General features: G+C 38.2%; 1 protein-coding gene across 3 annotated transcripts; it reads right to left on the bottom strand.

The window, feature by feature from the left end:
- Window positions 1-1,458: 1,458 nt before the first annotated feature.
- On the bottom strand, window positions 1,459-13,444 carry LOC309882343 (normal mucosa of esophagus-specific gene 1 protein). 3 transcript variants are annotated; one of them, XM_082769346.1, is made up of 5 exons: window positions 13,191-13,444; window positions 12,888-12,976; window positions 12,089-12,149; window positions 11,318-11,409; window positions 1,459-1,648 (listed from the first exon to the last, which is right to left on the bottom strand). In XM_082769346.1, exons 1-4 carry the CDS (start codon window positions 13,230-13,232, stop codon window positions 11,341-11,343), a joined length of 261 nt encoding a protein of 86 aa, XP_082625472.1. In that variant the 5' UTR covers window positions 13,233-13,444; the 3' UTR covers window positions 1,459-1,648; window positions 11,318-11,340. The 3 variants fall into 3 exon arrangements, with proteins under 3 accessions (XP_082625472.1, XP_082625471.1, XP_082625470.1); XM_082769345.1 differs by lacking the exon at window positions 1,459-1,648 and adding an exon at window positions 5,547-11,232 and having other exon boundaries at window positions 13,191-13,443; XM_082769344.1 differs by lacking the exon at window positions 1,459-1,648 and having other exon boundaries at window positions 5,547-11,409; window positions 13,191-13,437.
- Between the last annotated feature and the right edge of the window lie 35 nt (window positions 13,445-13,479).

Genomic DNA, 13,479 nt, shown 5'->3' with positions numbered 1-13,479 from the left:
AGCTGCTGAAATAAATGCTTATCCTTTCCATTTACTTCTATGCAGTTATGACAGCAATCTGTTCTTAGAACGCATGCCTGCCTGCTTTCTACTTTTACAGCTGTAAAATAATGATAATCCAAATCTATATTTTTACTCCTTTATCTATTTTCCTTTTCTCCATGTATTCTGTTTCCTCAGTTTCACAGTTTCTTCTGTTGAAAACTGCCAGTGGTAAAATGCGTGACGTAATTTAGTCACTTCTATTAAGGTTATGAAGCATGCACACTTTTGCGGCACCAATTTCTGCAGAAAAACAAGCCACTTCATGAACACAACTATGGTTTTATCCATATGGTGACTGCTTTATGATTTCCTTACTGTTATACCTGCTGAAAAGATCAGTGGTTGTTCTAGGGTTGTGAGTAGCATATGAGGACAGTTAAGGCTGTCTGCCCAGGAAACGTCCCACTGCACTCAGTGCCAATACAGACAGGGATCTTAGGCACAGCTGAACTCATAACAGCAGCTGAATGGCAAGCAGGCAATAAATTCTCCTTGGCTCACACGCATTAAGAGTGCCCAACTCCCGCATTCCTCTGGTTTCTTTTTCTCTTTTTCTCAAATTAACTAATAAGCCCTCAAATAAATTGAGGGAATGTAAACAAAAACATTTAATGATAGTAACCAGCCTTCCTCCCCTGCCACTCCCCCCAAAAAAGTCAACTCTACTTGAATGTAAATACCATATTTAAACTTATTCATAATTCAGATGATAGTAAAGTTTTGAAACTTGTATACCGTTATTCATCGTTTTTATAGATTTCCTACGTTTTTTTCCTCCAAACCCAGTGTAAGAACAGGTCCGACAAACCGCATGGACAGTCTGCCCCTTGCACTAAGCAGCTAGTCCTGCCCAAAATTACCAGCAGAGGGGGCATTAGGCCCAACGTTAATAAATGTGCACCGAGTATAACCGCTGGGACGTGCTGGTTTAGGTGTCATAAGAATGTATCCTGCCACAAATCTTTCAAATGACTTACTAGTAAGCAAAAAAAAAAAAAAAAGTCGTGTCGTGTCCCGCCCCCCCCCCCGTGGATACACACATATAATAAGAAAAAGCACAAGCCTACCACGGATTTCCTAATCAATTACTGGGAAATATTTAAGGTTCTTCTTAAAGGTCTGTACAGAAAATACCCATGGAATACAGAGTGGAAAAAGTTACCTTCTGCCAGTCCCAGGTATGCAATAAAAAAAAAAAATGTTCTATGACTATAAGTCAGCTGTGGCTATCAAATGCAATTAGAACAAATTACATTCATTAATGTAAACAACACTATCCATCATGCAAGCCATAAGTTTCTATGAAAATAAGTACTGTTTCTGTGGGGTGCTGAATTCGAATTAACGGGATGTTTTTTTCAAGATAAAGGATTTGATGACACTTTGAATTAAAAACATACACTGAGGGAAGCATTTTTGTTTCTAAACAGGGAGATACAAAATAAGTAGAAAATACCACAGTGCTGCAATTGCTACTGCTGTCTTTTAAGCTATTTGAACAGGCTTCACGTAGAGGCTGAGCAACTCACAACCACAGCTTCCTTCCTGTAAAGTCTTCTTTCATTTCTTCAAGCTATTAAGCAATTCCAAATTTTCTATGCTTCTGCAAAAAACACATACCATCAACTAGAAAGTGAAATCACCCAACCCAGTTACACAGAGTATTTTCTTGGTGCTTTGACATTTGCTTTAAGCGTAGCCTAGATGGAACAAGTTATTATGTTTTTCAGGTAATCTTGCTGCTTGGACTTGCCATGGAGCAAAGGTCAAGTCATATCATAGAAAATATAAAAGCAAGCAACTCTTTGTGTATCAAAAGTTAAAGGGTCATGTACATAAGCAGTAAGTGAATATATGTTTCTAGATCCACACACTTGTTGATAGTCATACAGGATATCATATTACATTAGATCAATTAATTATCTCAGTAAATTAGCAGTGAAACCAGAACATTATTTTTCCCCTCAGAATTACTACAGTTAATGTTTATCTGGAGAAAGGATAGAGGGAAGAGGTAGTCTCTAATTTTAGCCATTGGAGATAGAAGCATCCCACAGAGCAAGAGTAACACAACAAAAAGAAACCTTACTACTGGATCCACCAACTACTATGGCTGAGTAAGGATATTCAAACTGCAGAAAGTGGTTTTTTTTTTTTCTTAGATCGTTAATACTTTATTGATAATATAAGGTGTGTTTGTGTACAAAAGAGGGAGTTGGGAAAAAAAACAAAACACACACACACAACAACCCAACAGATAAAGCCAGAGTACATAGATACTCCAGACAGCAACTGAAAAGCATTAGATGCCTTTACATTACCATGCAGCCAACTCTGGAGCATACCCATATTTCAGGGCCAAACTGTGGTGGTCACAAGTTCAATTTTGCTTACAGATTGCAGCATTAGTTGATCTGTTGTGCTGTTAAGCTAGAATGTTTGATAGCTAACTTTACAATTTTTCTCTTAAGCAAGGGTATGTATTACCCATCTCATGCATACCACACCCATTCATTCCTGATAATAAAAACAATTGTAGATTTACCCACACCCCATTCCTTTGTTCGGTTGCCACATATCCTTTTACTTGTTTCATGAAGAAGAAAATCCAATAGGTACAGAAGTTCCCTTGGCTCATAATTTTGGTACCTCTGATTACAGGTTGCTTCAACAAATCCTCATCTCTAGCTACAGTAATAACTTTGTGCTTCAGTATTTCTTATTGAGGAATGTATATATGTCTGTGGTACTGCCAAACAGACAGCTGTGAAGATTTCTGAGAACAGGCTGATTGGTCAAACATTTAGGATCTTTACTGAGTGACTCTACATATAACTTAGGTGGGAATTTGGCATTTAAAGCAGTGGCCTGTAGAGGGTATATGTTTTGTCCTTTATGTGCACCAAAAAGTGATACACCCAACACATAGCTCAAACTTCTACCTATCACCCTGTTTTGCATACTACACAAGCTTCCTCTTTGAACTAATGGGGATACAGAAACTTCAGTCACACCCTTATTATTAAACTTATAATAATTATAAACTTATTATATATTTAATAATTAGTTATAAACTTATTATTTCTCTTAAGAGGCAATTTAAAAAAAAAAAGATGTACTTGCATATGTACACAATCACTACAAGTTCTGTGATAATACCATGTCTCCCTGAAATCTGTAACTTCAAAATCAATTTGTTTTACATCTACTTCACACAGCGTGCTATGATAACATTAAAATTATGGCTTAGTTTGGCAATGAACAGAACTGAAGTCTTTATAACTATGATTTGGCAATGTATTTCTGCTTCTGGGAGTAGGGTGGATATTGCAGTCTTTAAGCCAAATTCTGTCTTCTGACTAAACATGTTCCATTCAAAGCATTTCATAAGACAAAAAATAAAAACTCTGTAAAAGCAGCATAATGTTAACATATATTTTCCCAGATACATAACTAAGATCTCATCAAAGTCCTATCTGACTATTTTAAACACTTACAAAGTCACCCAACATGATTCGAAAAGGACAGCCTTTTTTTTTTTTCCTTCATATTTCAGGCTTCACTGAATTGTAAGAGTCTTACAATAGGTAAGAGAGATGAATCATTACATGAAACATTAACATATTTAATATAAGAACAGTAAGAATAGTTTTTTTTTGTTTGTTTTTTGATGTAATGAATCAGTGATTTATGACAAGTATGTGACTTTGCTTTCTTTGGCAAACTGATAACATTTCCCTGTTACTACCAGGAATTACAACCAATGTGTTTTTTCAGCGCTTACTTCCTTGTTTGTGCTGCAGCAGCAAGTCTGGTACAGGACGGTATTTAGTCACCTACTTACTGCAAATACATTTATTTGAATTAAAAAAAAAAAAAAAAGTCACACAAAAAGCAACCAAGAATGAAAAAGCCTTGCTAAAAATGAAAGCTTAAACACATTTACTTAAGTTTTTCAAACTTGTATGGCTTTCTGACCTCTCAGCTAATCTATCTGCATCTACAGCTACCTCATTTGCTCCCAACATACCATGCAGTGTAATAAAAGTATTGAAATAAGTTGCACTTGATAATGCATCATACTGATCCTATGTGAATTTTGCAGTAAAAATCTGCGTATTCTAAGACACCTGACCAGGAATACAAGGAACTCCAGCTTTTCAGAACATGGGGATTTTGACAATCCATGTAACAATCCAGCAGGATAAGCTTGGCATTCCTTGCTTATACCTCGCAGCATGCACCAGTCTTGTCAGAAGATGAAACACAGCTCTGTGAAAAAGGCTGAGGAACCACAGTAGGCCTCAGACACTAGCAGGTTACCTCTGGTCTACCAGAAAAGACTGATCTCATGCCACATACCATACAAAAGGAGTAGAATGACAGGAAGTGGCTTGAACACTGGAGAGTTCTAGAAAAGGGTTGTAACCATGAAGTGGGAGAGCAACAACTCTGCCTTCTGACTGCACTGCTTCACAGAAGTTCCTTCAGGCAATGCTGAGTGGGTCGCTACAGACCTCCGGTCCCCCCAGTCTGGTTTGGGTGTTGTATCCTACTGACATTTTGTCCTAAGTCTGTAGATACCCAATTTGACACCATCTGATATCATCAATGTCTGTACAAAACTTCCACTCACTCCAGCAGAGAATTCTGCTTTCAAAATACGAAAAAAATAACTGCTGTGTAAAGTCACAAATTCAAAAGCTACCACCCCCTGCCCTGCTTCATGAAGCCAGCAAAATTCTGGCTGAGTGAGTGCTAGCCTAAAAAATAATGTCTCTGAATTTACTTAAAAAACAAACAAACAAACAAACAAAACCACCACCAAACATAAAAGAAGATACAAAAGGGAAAAAACTGTTTCACAGCTGTTGCTTCGACTGCCACCATCATGGTCTGCAAGGCTACAGGAATCCACACAATTCACAGTATTTAGAAATAAGCAACTACTTGACCACTTCAAGTTTGTGGTTTCAGAACATGAACATGTCACTTTCACATTTTATTGTCAGAAAACAACTGGATCAATCAGATTTCAGTCAGAAAACAGATCTTACTCAAAGCAAAAGATGTTATGAAGATATTAAGCAAGGAAGAGAATCCCATAATATTATTAGCAGACACTGTCTTTAGTCTTCCACATCAACATAATTAACAAATAGTTTTCAGTGAAATGGAACCTACCTAACAATACAATATTAGTATGTTTACAAATTTAAAGAAAAAAACTGTTTTACCTGAGTTTTAAGTGAGACAAAGCATACTTACGTATGAGGCAAATTAAAATTTTATTTTCAAAACTGAAAAACAATTATTCAGTATCTGCTGTTTTTAAAGCACATAGAGAAAGTACAGAAATCTTTGATTAAAGAGCTCAGATTACGCATCTTTACCACTGTTACAAAAAAAATAAAGAAAACATTCTTACTAAAGTCATGACTGTGGTGGGTTTATTTTTTCCTTTTTTTTTTTTTTTTTTTTTGCATAATTTCTGAGTTTAAATCACCAGCCTAATTATAAATTGATATAATAATTTTACATGTTTAACTTTCTATAACACAGTACAGGTATATACTAATAAACAATACTAACAGCATAAGCAAGTTAGACCAAGACAATTCTATGTTTTTCTTATATTGTTTTGGTGGATGAAAGAGAGACATAGCATGAGGAAAAAAAAAAACGTGTCAGCAAGGGAAATAAGGAAGGAATTTCTGCAGCAAATAGGAGGGTGTGAGAGGCAGAAATCAAATAATACCTGGTTTCTGATATAGTAGGGATCAAATGTTTGAAGTTGAAGAGACCTGTTTTCAATTGCTTGAAGCTTATAAAGCTGGATATACATTTATCTGAATTTTAATATACTAGCACAAGCACTTTCTAAGTACTACAGGACCAAGGTCACAAGGATGACTGGCTTTATCTTAAAACATCACATTGTGAAGTCTAATGTATTTAGACAAAAGGATTTTAGGAAGTGTTACACACGTGGCCAAACCTTGGCCACCAGCAGCAGCGGATCTGCTGCCCAGAGCAGGTGCATAGCCACACACAGGCATCAAGGCCCATCACCCAGACAGATGGCACAGCCACATATCACAGTAGGCCCTGGTGTCTCCAGTCCAGCCTGGCCATTTCGTGAGGAGCCACAAGCCACAGGGTGGAAGCTGTGGCCTGAGTACAAGAGATGACTTGAGCGGCATGGGCCTGCCGTGCCATGGGGCACATGGCCAGGCAGGTGGCCTCAGCCCAGCCCCACAGCACTTGTGTCACACAGGTGACCTAACCTTGCCAGACTTAGGTGTAGGCAAGAGCAAAACAAAAGCAAGCACTTCTGCGCATGCTCCCACTGCTGTTTGATGAGACTTCTGTGTTTTTTTTTCAGACCAGCACATGACAAGCCCAAAGAAATTACTTCTGGGACTCTGACTTGCTAACTCTGCTTCATCACACAAATAAAGCCCTGTCATTTCCTAACCCCACAGATACTATTTCCTAGAATCTCCCTTATTTGCTATACAGAGAAATCCTTTACCTCACAAACTACTTGAGACAGCACACCACCACAGAAAGAGAGTTTACCTCCTCAGTCCTCCCACCTAAAAATGGTGTATTTACACAGAACCCAGGTGTGGCAAGTTTACTCTCTTTGTACCTCTTCTCTCCTTGCTGCAATCGTCAGCCCTACTGAGGGCTCACAGCCTTCCAGCACTCCCACAGGTGGTCTGACAGCAATGCACGTCGAGGCTCATCCTTCTGCCCTCCCCTGCCTCACAGAGAAGGGAAGAACCCAAATAGCACTTACTGCACCTCCTTAATGAAGTGCTAATGAAAGCCCTGTGTCCCACCATTACCCGCCAGCTGCAGGCAACCCTGTGCTCCCTCCTCTCCACTGAGAGGTGGCTGAAGGAGATGGCAGCTATGGGACATGGAGGATCCCTCAGGATTCCCCTTCAGTGTGGTGGCGAGTAACAGCCTCTGGACAGCTGCTCTCTCATGTTGGCTTAACATGTAATGGAGTTTGTCTCTGTGAGGTGTCCTTAGAGGGCACTGCAAATCCCTCATTAATTCTACAGGAGGACATTGCTGGCAAGAATTGACATATAATGTTATCTGAAAGTAACACATTATTAAACTGAAATCCTTTGATTGCTAGGCCAAAGTACAGAATTAATAGGGTTGATAGAGCCTCCATGAAATGCCACAAGGGTGTCTGATCTTTGCACGGGGTGAGGCCCATAGGTACCTGTTCACTCTGGACTTTCCCTGAAGGGTGTAATTTGTGGTGATGGCTATTTTATGATGGCAGAGTGCTTTCAGCAAACAATCTGCTTGCTGTCTATTCAAATCAGCACCTGAATGTAAAAAGTTGCCGAGTCCAGCCACAGCTCACCAGGTCTTCTTCTTCACTAATGCTTCTCCATTTCCATTTCAGTCAGGCTTTCAAGTGATGGTGTTATCTTGTGTGCTGCCTTTATGGCAGGCATGTGCTATACACTGAAGACTTCAGACAATGAATTAAAATTGTGCTGAGTAGTGTGGCCATGTTTGTTTAATCTGAAAGCTTTTTTGGGAAGCATCCAACACCAAACAGCGGCCAGAACCCGTGAATCATTCCCATTACTCTTGTTTGTTTTCTACAGTTAGTCCTAGGGGCAAGAGCCCTCTGCACTGAGACAGATGACAACTGGAGGATGAACAATTTCCTTTAATGATTGCAACAGGCCCCACTGTAAGTAACTACTTACTACAGAAATTACATGCACCAGTGAAATAACTAGGTAGTAAACTATTTGCATTGGAGAAACATGGAGGGGTAGGGCTCTCAGGCAGAGAAATGCTGACACAGAGGCTATCATATGCAAAGAAAACCAAAGGAGAAACTCAGCACGGGTCTTGGATCCCATAAATCTTGTATCGTTCAGCTTAAGCCTTTAAGTACTACTGTAATACAAAGAATTGCAATTAAAATAAACATACATAGCAAAGAATATATATATTTTTTGATTGTTAGGCTTCACTTTCTGGAAGTTAAAATGAATTCAGAGCATTTGAAATTTTGCTCAAAGATTTTGTGAACTTACAGAGTTAATACATGAAGTAATGGTCCTTACAGCCAGGCCATCAAGCTTGTCCCATGTCATGGCTCCTTTAAGGATATGTATGTTTAAAGGTGTATCAGATAAGATGGAGAAAGGGTAGAGGCTAAAATGAGGTTGACAGTCATGTTTTATCCTTCTTGGGGCCTAGCTCTCTTATTAACTCAAGAAAAGATAAGTATCTTAGTGAAAGCCTGGGAGACAGTAAGTGAAATACAGATCAGGAATTTTTTAATGACTCCTAAAACAAAAAGGAAGTATTTTAGAAGGCTGAAAGAGCTGGCATTTTATAAAGCCTGAATCAGACCCAAGAACAGACAGTAGCACTCAGGTTCCCCTGTATGGTACTGCTCCTTGAAAGCAAGGCTTAAAACATTTGTTAAGTTTCTGCGGATTGTTTGAACTGATGGATTTGTCTATTTACAAAATTACATAAACTTTTCTTGCCCCAAATTTTATTTTTTGGGGGGACACAACTATTGGTTCAGTTTGCATGCATACTGCAGAAAGCAACCTTCTATTCTTCCAGAAAACTATTTACAAATGGGCTTTAACAGTTATCAACTAGCTGCAGAAAAGCATAACTTGTATAGATTCTAATGATTGTGATGGTGATTAGCACCATTAAAAATCATTGCTAATGGTTTTTAATCCAGATTTGAAATTTTAACAAGCCAATGAGCATTTTAATGAAACTTTGTAATTAATATGATAGTTGGAAGTGATATAGCTCCATGGAAAAGTACTAGCCAGGGTGAGTGAAAACAGCAATTGTTTAAAAAACAAAAACCTAGAACAGAAGTTTAAGTAGGATGCAGAAGTAGAAAAGAATGGAGAGAAGAAAGAAAGAAGTGAAATTTATTTCAACAGCCTCTAAACTGCACAAAGAATAAAAAGTCATGGGTTTGCATTACACAGGACAAGGAAATCTTACTGTTCTCATAAAAGTAAACCCATAAAATTCAACGGATTAAATCTTTACTGTCTGAACTCTGATGTTTGCAGAATAAGGAAATAACCTGTATATTGCTTTATTGCTTTATGTTGAGCAGTTCTGGCGGTAGATACAGCAACTGGCCTTGGTATTCCCTACGGGAGTAATCTCATCAATACAGCAGACAGAATATTCTTAGGGATGGTCTGAGAACTCAAAAAGTTGTCCCAAGGACTTGGACAATCCTCATAATCTTTTTGAAGTATACGAAGAGATGATGATTTCTCACATTATGTGAAAACCCTTTCCACAAATCCATGATTTTTTTTTTAAAGGATGCAGGTAACAAGCAAAACAATATATTATTACTTTTGCTATTATGCCCTAAGAGAAAATGAGAAGCAATAACCTGGGACTGATGGTAGTCACGCTGCCTAATGCACTACTGGAAGACACCAGTGAAAAGTGTTTAAGTACAAAAATCATGTAAAAATGACTTGTTTCCTTAATGTTGATATACTTAGGTCAAAAGAAGTAATAGTACTCAAAGACCATACACGTAGTTTACTTAAGGACAAACTCATTTAATTCATGCATGAACTTAGAGCACAGCACAGCACATCTTTTAATGTAATAGAGCAACATATGTAAATACACAGTAACTTACAGAAAATATTTTAAAACATTTCTCTATTTAAATGATTAAAAGTTTATTCCCCAGAGCACTAGATTTTTGTGGTTATATACTGATTGTCTTGTAATGTCATTCCTTAAAATGAAAGCTAAGCATGTATTCTGAAGTCCTGTTGTTCCTTTCACTCTTAAATATAAATGCTGCTGAGTCATACTTACATATTAAATATGCTGTATCTGCACACAAGTGTGGAATAAGTAAATCTTTAACTTCTCAGCATCGAAAAAATCTTTAAAAAACTTGAAGTCTCTGAAGCCAACCTACCTTAAGATTTTGGAGAGAGTTTTACTAACTTGTTTTGTCTTTGCTACAGCAGAGGAAGCTACAGCACTAGGCTCACTATTACACACTTGAAAGGGGACTTCCTCAAATCAACTTGTTTCAGTTTTGCTTTCTTCCTCTCAGCAAATAACATGCATTCTGATCATCCAGTGTAGAAGAAACTATGTAATATATATGAAAAGGCTTGCAAGGAAAACATACAGAAAATACCCACAAAAAGGCTGTTTCACCATTGGATATACATAGATAATTAATTTGTTGGGATTATGGCATCCTTTCCCTAGCCAATTCACCAGTAAGGAAACTAAAGAGAAAGTCTTTATGTGGAGTCATTCCTAACTTTAATCTGTGTTATTTTCTCTTTATTAAAGCAGAGGTCTCTAATATCTATTTAAATACAAACAAAACAAACAAAAAAATCACCAAAACTGTGCTGCAAATTTAAGCTTGAACTACCTCCCACAAGATGAAGAAATTAACATTATAAGTGGTTTTGGGTAGTGTGTTTCCCAATTCTAGCATTTTTTTCTAAGTTTAAACAGGAGCAATATTTAAATATAACAGAAATTCTCTCATTTCTAAATCCCTTTTAGCCATGCTAAAGTCTTATGTGTTAATCCTGCAGTCTCAAGTAACATATAAGACTCCCTGGTGGATTACGCTGTGCATATGTGCAAGTTTTAGTATTAGGAATAGAACCTTATCTTAACTTCATCTTACGTTATCACATCTAATGTAGGAAATAAATACAAGTTTATTTTATGACGTGTTGCCATACATAGACATCCTCTGGCTATGACGACTATTTAGTCTGAATACAATATGCATGCTGCATTAAAATATAGGATAAAGAGGGAGCAGACCAAGAATCTTAATTTAGAAGGGCTTTTGGGTAATTCCCATTTATGGAATTTACATATAACATTGCAAACATTAAACAATTTTATTAAAAAACACTGTAAAATTACAAAACGGATGTATTTTGAGATAATAAAATTCTACAAAAAGGGTGAAGGTTTTTTCCATATGTAATTACCATCTGAATCTTCAATATCTGACATCAAATGCAACCTGAAAATGAGCTCTGAAACAGGTTTTTGGACTACGTGGATGTTGTATGCCAACTTCTAAGGCAAAATGAAACTCCTCATCCAGAGTCCAAAAAATGTAGGGAGACCCTAAAAACGTAGCAGAAGCATTTCCGCACACTGATTTCAGTAGTCAAGTTTGTGCAGAAGTGATTCCACTAGATTCATAGAGTACCTTTTAGAGCCAACAGAAACTTGTCACTTTGTAAGCTTTCTGACGTTTTCCAACTCTTCTATGGGTTTCCATTTCTGATGGATTGTTAATAGCTGGATTCAAAGGAAATCATGGAAGAAATTAGCAAACCCTCAGTACTTAAGTCCACTGTCAATAAAATGTTAGTCTTCTCCCCACAACACCACACATCAACTTATTGGTGATAAAGGATTTCTAATAGCTTTATATTTTCCTAGTAAAAATAAGCAAAAATAACAATTATTATCACATCCAATGATTTGTTGAACAAAATCACTTTGATATTAATAAAATAATAAACCCAAATATTATTCACAGATAATTTTATTTTTCCTTGTCCTAGGTGCTCTACTAAACTAAGATTTTTTTTTTCCTTACAGTTATAATACCCAATAAGCCATTCTCAGTCAATTTTGTAATTCAGGAACAATGCAAATGTAAACAGCATTTCCTCTACAGTCCATATATCTACTGTTATCGATGGAATTGAGTAAGTGGATGTTGTGGGGGCCAACACCAACAAATAGACCACAAATTCAGCAGTTGACCGAGAAGGAAATACCTTAATTACTATCATTAACGTAGGGAAAATTCTTTAGATAAAGTAATGAGCTATGCAATCATTTCTACTTTTAAATAGATTTCAGCTTTACATTTTTTCCTCATCCATATTTTGCTAGTTCTTACACATTATAGTCATTGTATTGGAAAAAATATGCCATTTACACTGACTGTATTATTCACATTAATTACCTTCTGAGGCCGGGTAGGATCAATAGTTTCCCATGGCTCTGGATTGCCAGTCTTGTTAATGCTTTAAGAGAAGAAAGCAAACTAGGTACTATGTTTTAGGGTGTGAACTTGCACATACTTTTCTACACGAGGAATCTATTAGCAGTAGAACTATTCACATAAGTAGCTCCTTGAAACACATGTTTACAGGTTTGGTCAACTCTGTATTTTAAATTCTGGTTAGGCATCAACTACGGCTTGCTTTATTTGTAACTTCCAAAGCACCAACATGCCAATATTGTTTGAGTATAAATGTATTGTCTAACATTAGACAAAAAAGCTGAAAATCAAAACTGAATAAAGATGCAAATAAAAAGGGGATTCTGATCCTGATGGCTAAAATTGTCTATTTTAGTCACTTTAAAGTAAATACAAAATATTCCAAAAGCTTAGAGAGTGAAGGGCTTGGCTCCAGTTTAACTTGTTTTAACTTTGTATTTGCAAATACTGTTCTTTAGATACAGCCTGCTCGCCCCATATCTGAATGGCCTCTACCCAATTGTCTGGGAACAACTAAAACCTATTACACCTAAAGCCAAGAAAAATAAATATTATCTATTAAATCTTAAGTTGGGAAGCCATCTGCATTACACTATATTTATTAATTTTTCAGTACTTAAAGTGTGTAGATGTCTTAATCTTTCCTAGTAGTTTGGAACATGCACTTGGATTTTTTTCTTTTTTTTCAGGAAAACGTAACTGTCAACTGCCTCCGCAGAGATGAACAAACCAGCATAAATCCGAGCAGTATTTCGCTTACATCACATCAGACTTGCTGAAGAGGGAATAGGCAGAGAAAGCAACAGCCCCAACTGCTGCGAAAGACACGACTCCAACCAGGGGAATGAGCTGAAAGACACGATGTGCAGAAGAGTTGAGGAGCAACCTGTCCTGGCTGAGCTCGGGAGGGATTTGTAGGGGCAGGGAGCCCGGCGGCAGGCTGAGCTGCTCCCCGTGCTTCCCCAGCCCTCAGGGGCCGCACCTCCGGTGCCAGCGCCCGGTCTCGGGGCGCCCACCTCAGCACAGCCGCCGCCGGGGCTCTGAAGCGACCCGAGGCACTTACTTCTTTTTTCGATTTGATTATGTGGAAGAAATTCGTGTTCATCCTCGCTGCGGCTGCGGACCTGGAACAAACAGGGCTGTTAACCGAACCTGGGCACCCCCCGGGCGCGGCGTTACCTGACGGGACGGCAAAGGAACGACCGGGCAGCGCTGCGGCGGGACAGCGGCACGGGGCGCCGCGCCCTCCGCTTTATATAGGCGGGGAGGCTCCGCAAACAGGCTCCCGCAACGCCCGGAGCAACGGCGCGAGAAGCGCGCGCGCCCCCCGGCGGGTATCCCCGGCTCCTGAG

This window comes from Aythya marila (assembly GCF_965140915.1).
Source record: "Aythya marila genome assembly, chromosome: 11".
NCBI lineage: Eukaryota > Metazoa > Chordata > Aves > Anseriformes > Anatidae > Aythya > Aythya marila.
The sequence above is the reverse complement of the archived record's forward strand: the minus strand, read 5'-3'. Positions and strand labels throughout refer to the sequence as shown.

Bases quoted from the DNA above. Each gene is read 5' to 3' on its own strand.
- LOC309882343 (XM_082769346.1), bottom strand. From the start codon at position 13,232: ATGAACACGAATTTCTTCCACATAATCAAATCGAAAAAAGAA. The intron at 12,977-13,190 runs GTAAGTGCCTCG...CGTGTCTTTCAG, and splicing joins TAATCAAATCGAAAAAAGAA to CTCATTCCCCTGGTTGGAGT. The intron at 11,410-12,088 runs GTAATTAATGTG...CTTTGAATCCAG, and splicing joins ATCCTACCCGGCCTCAGAAG to CTATTAACAATCCATCAGAA.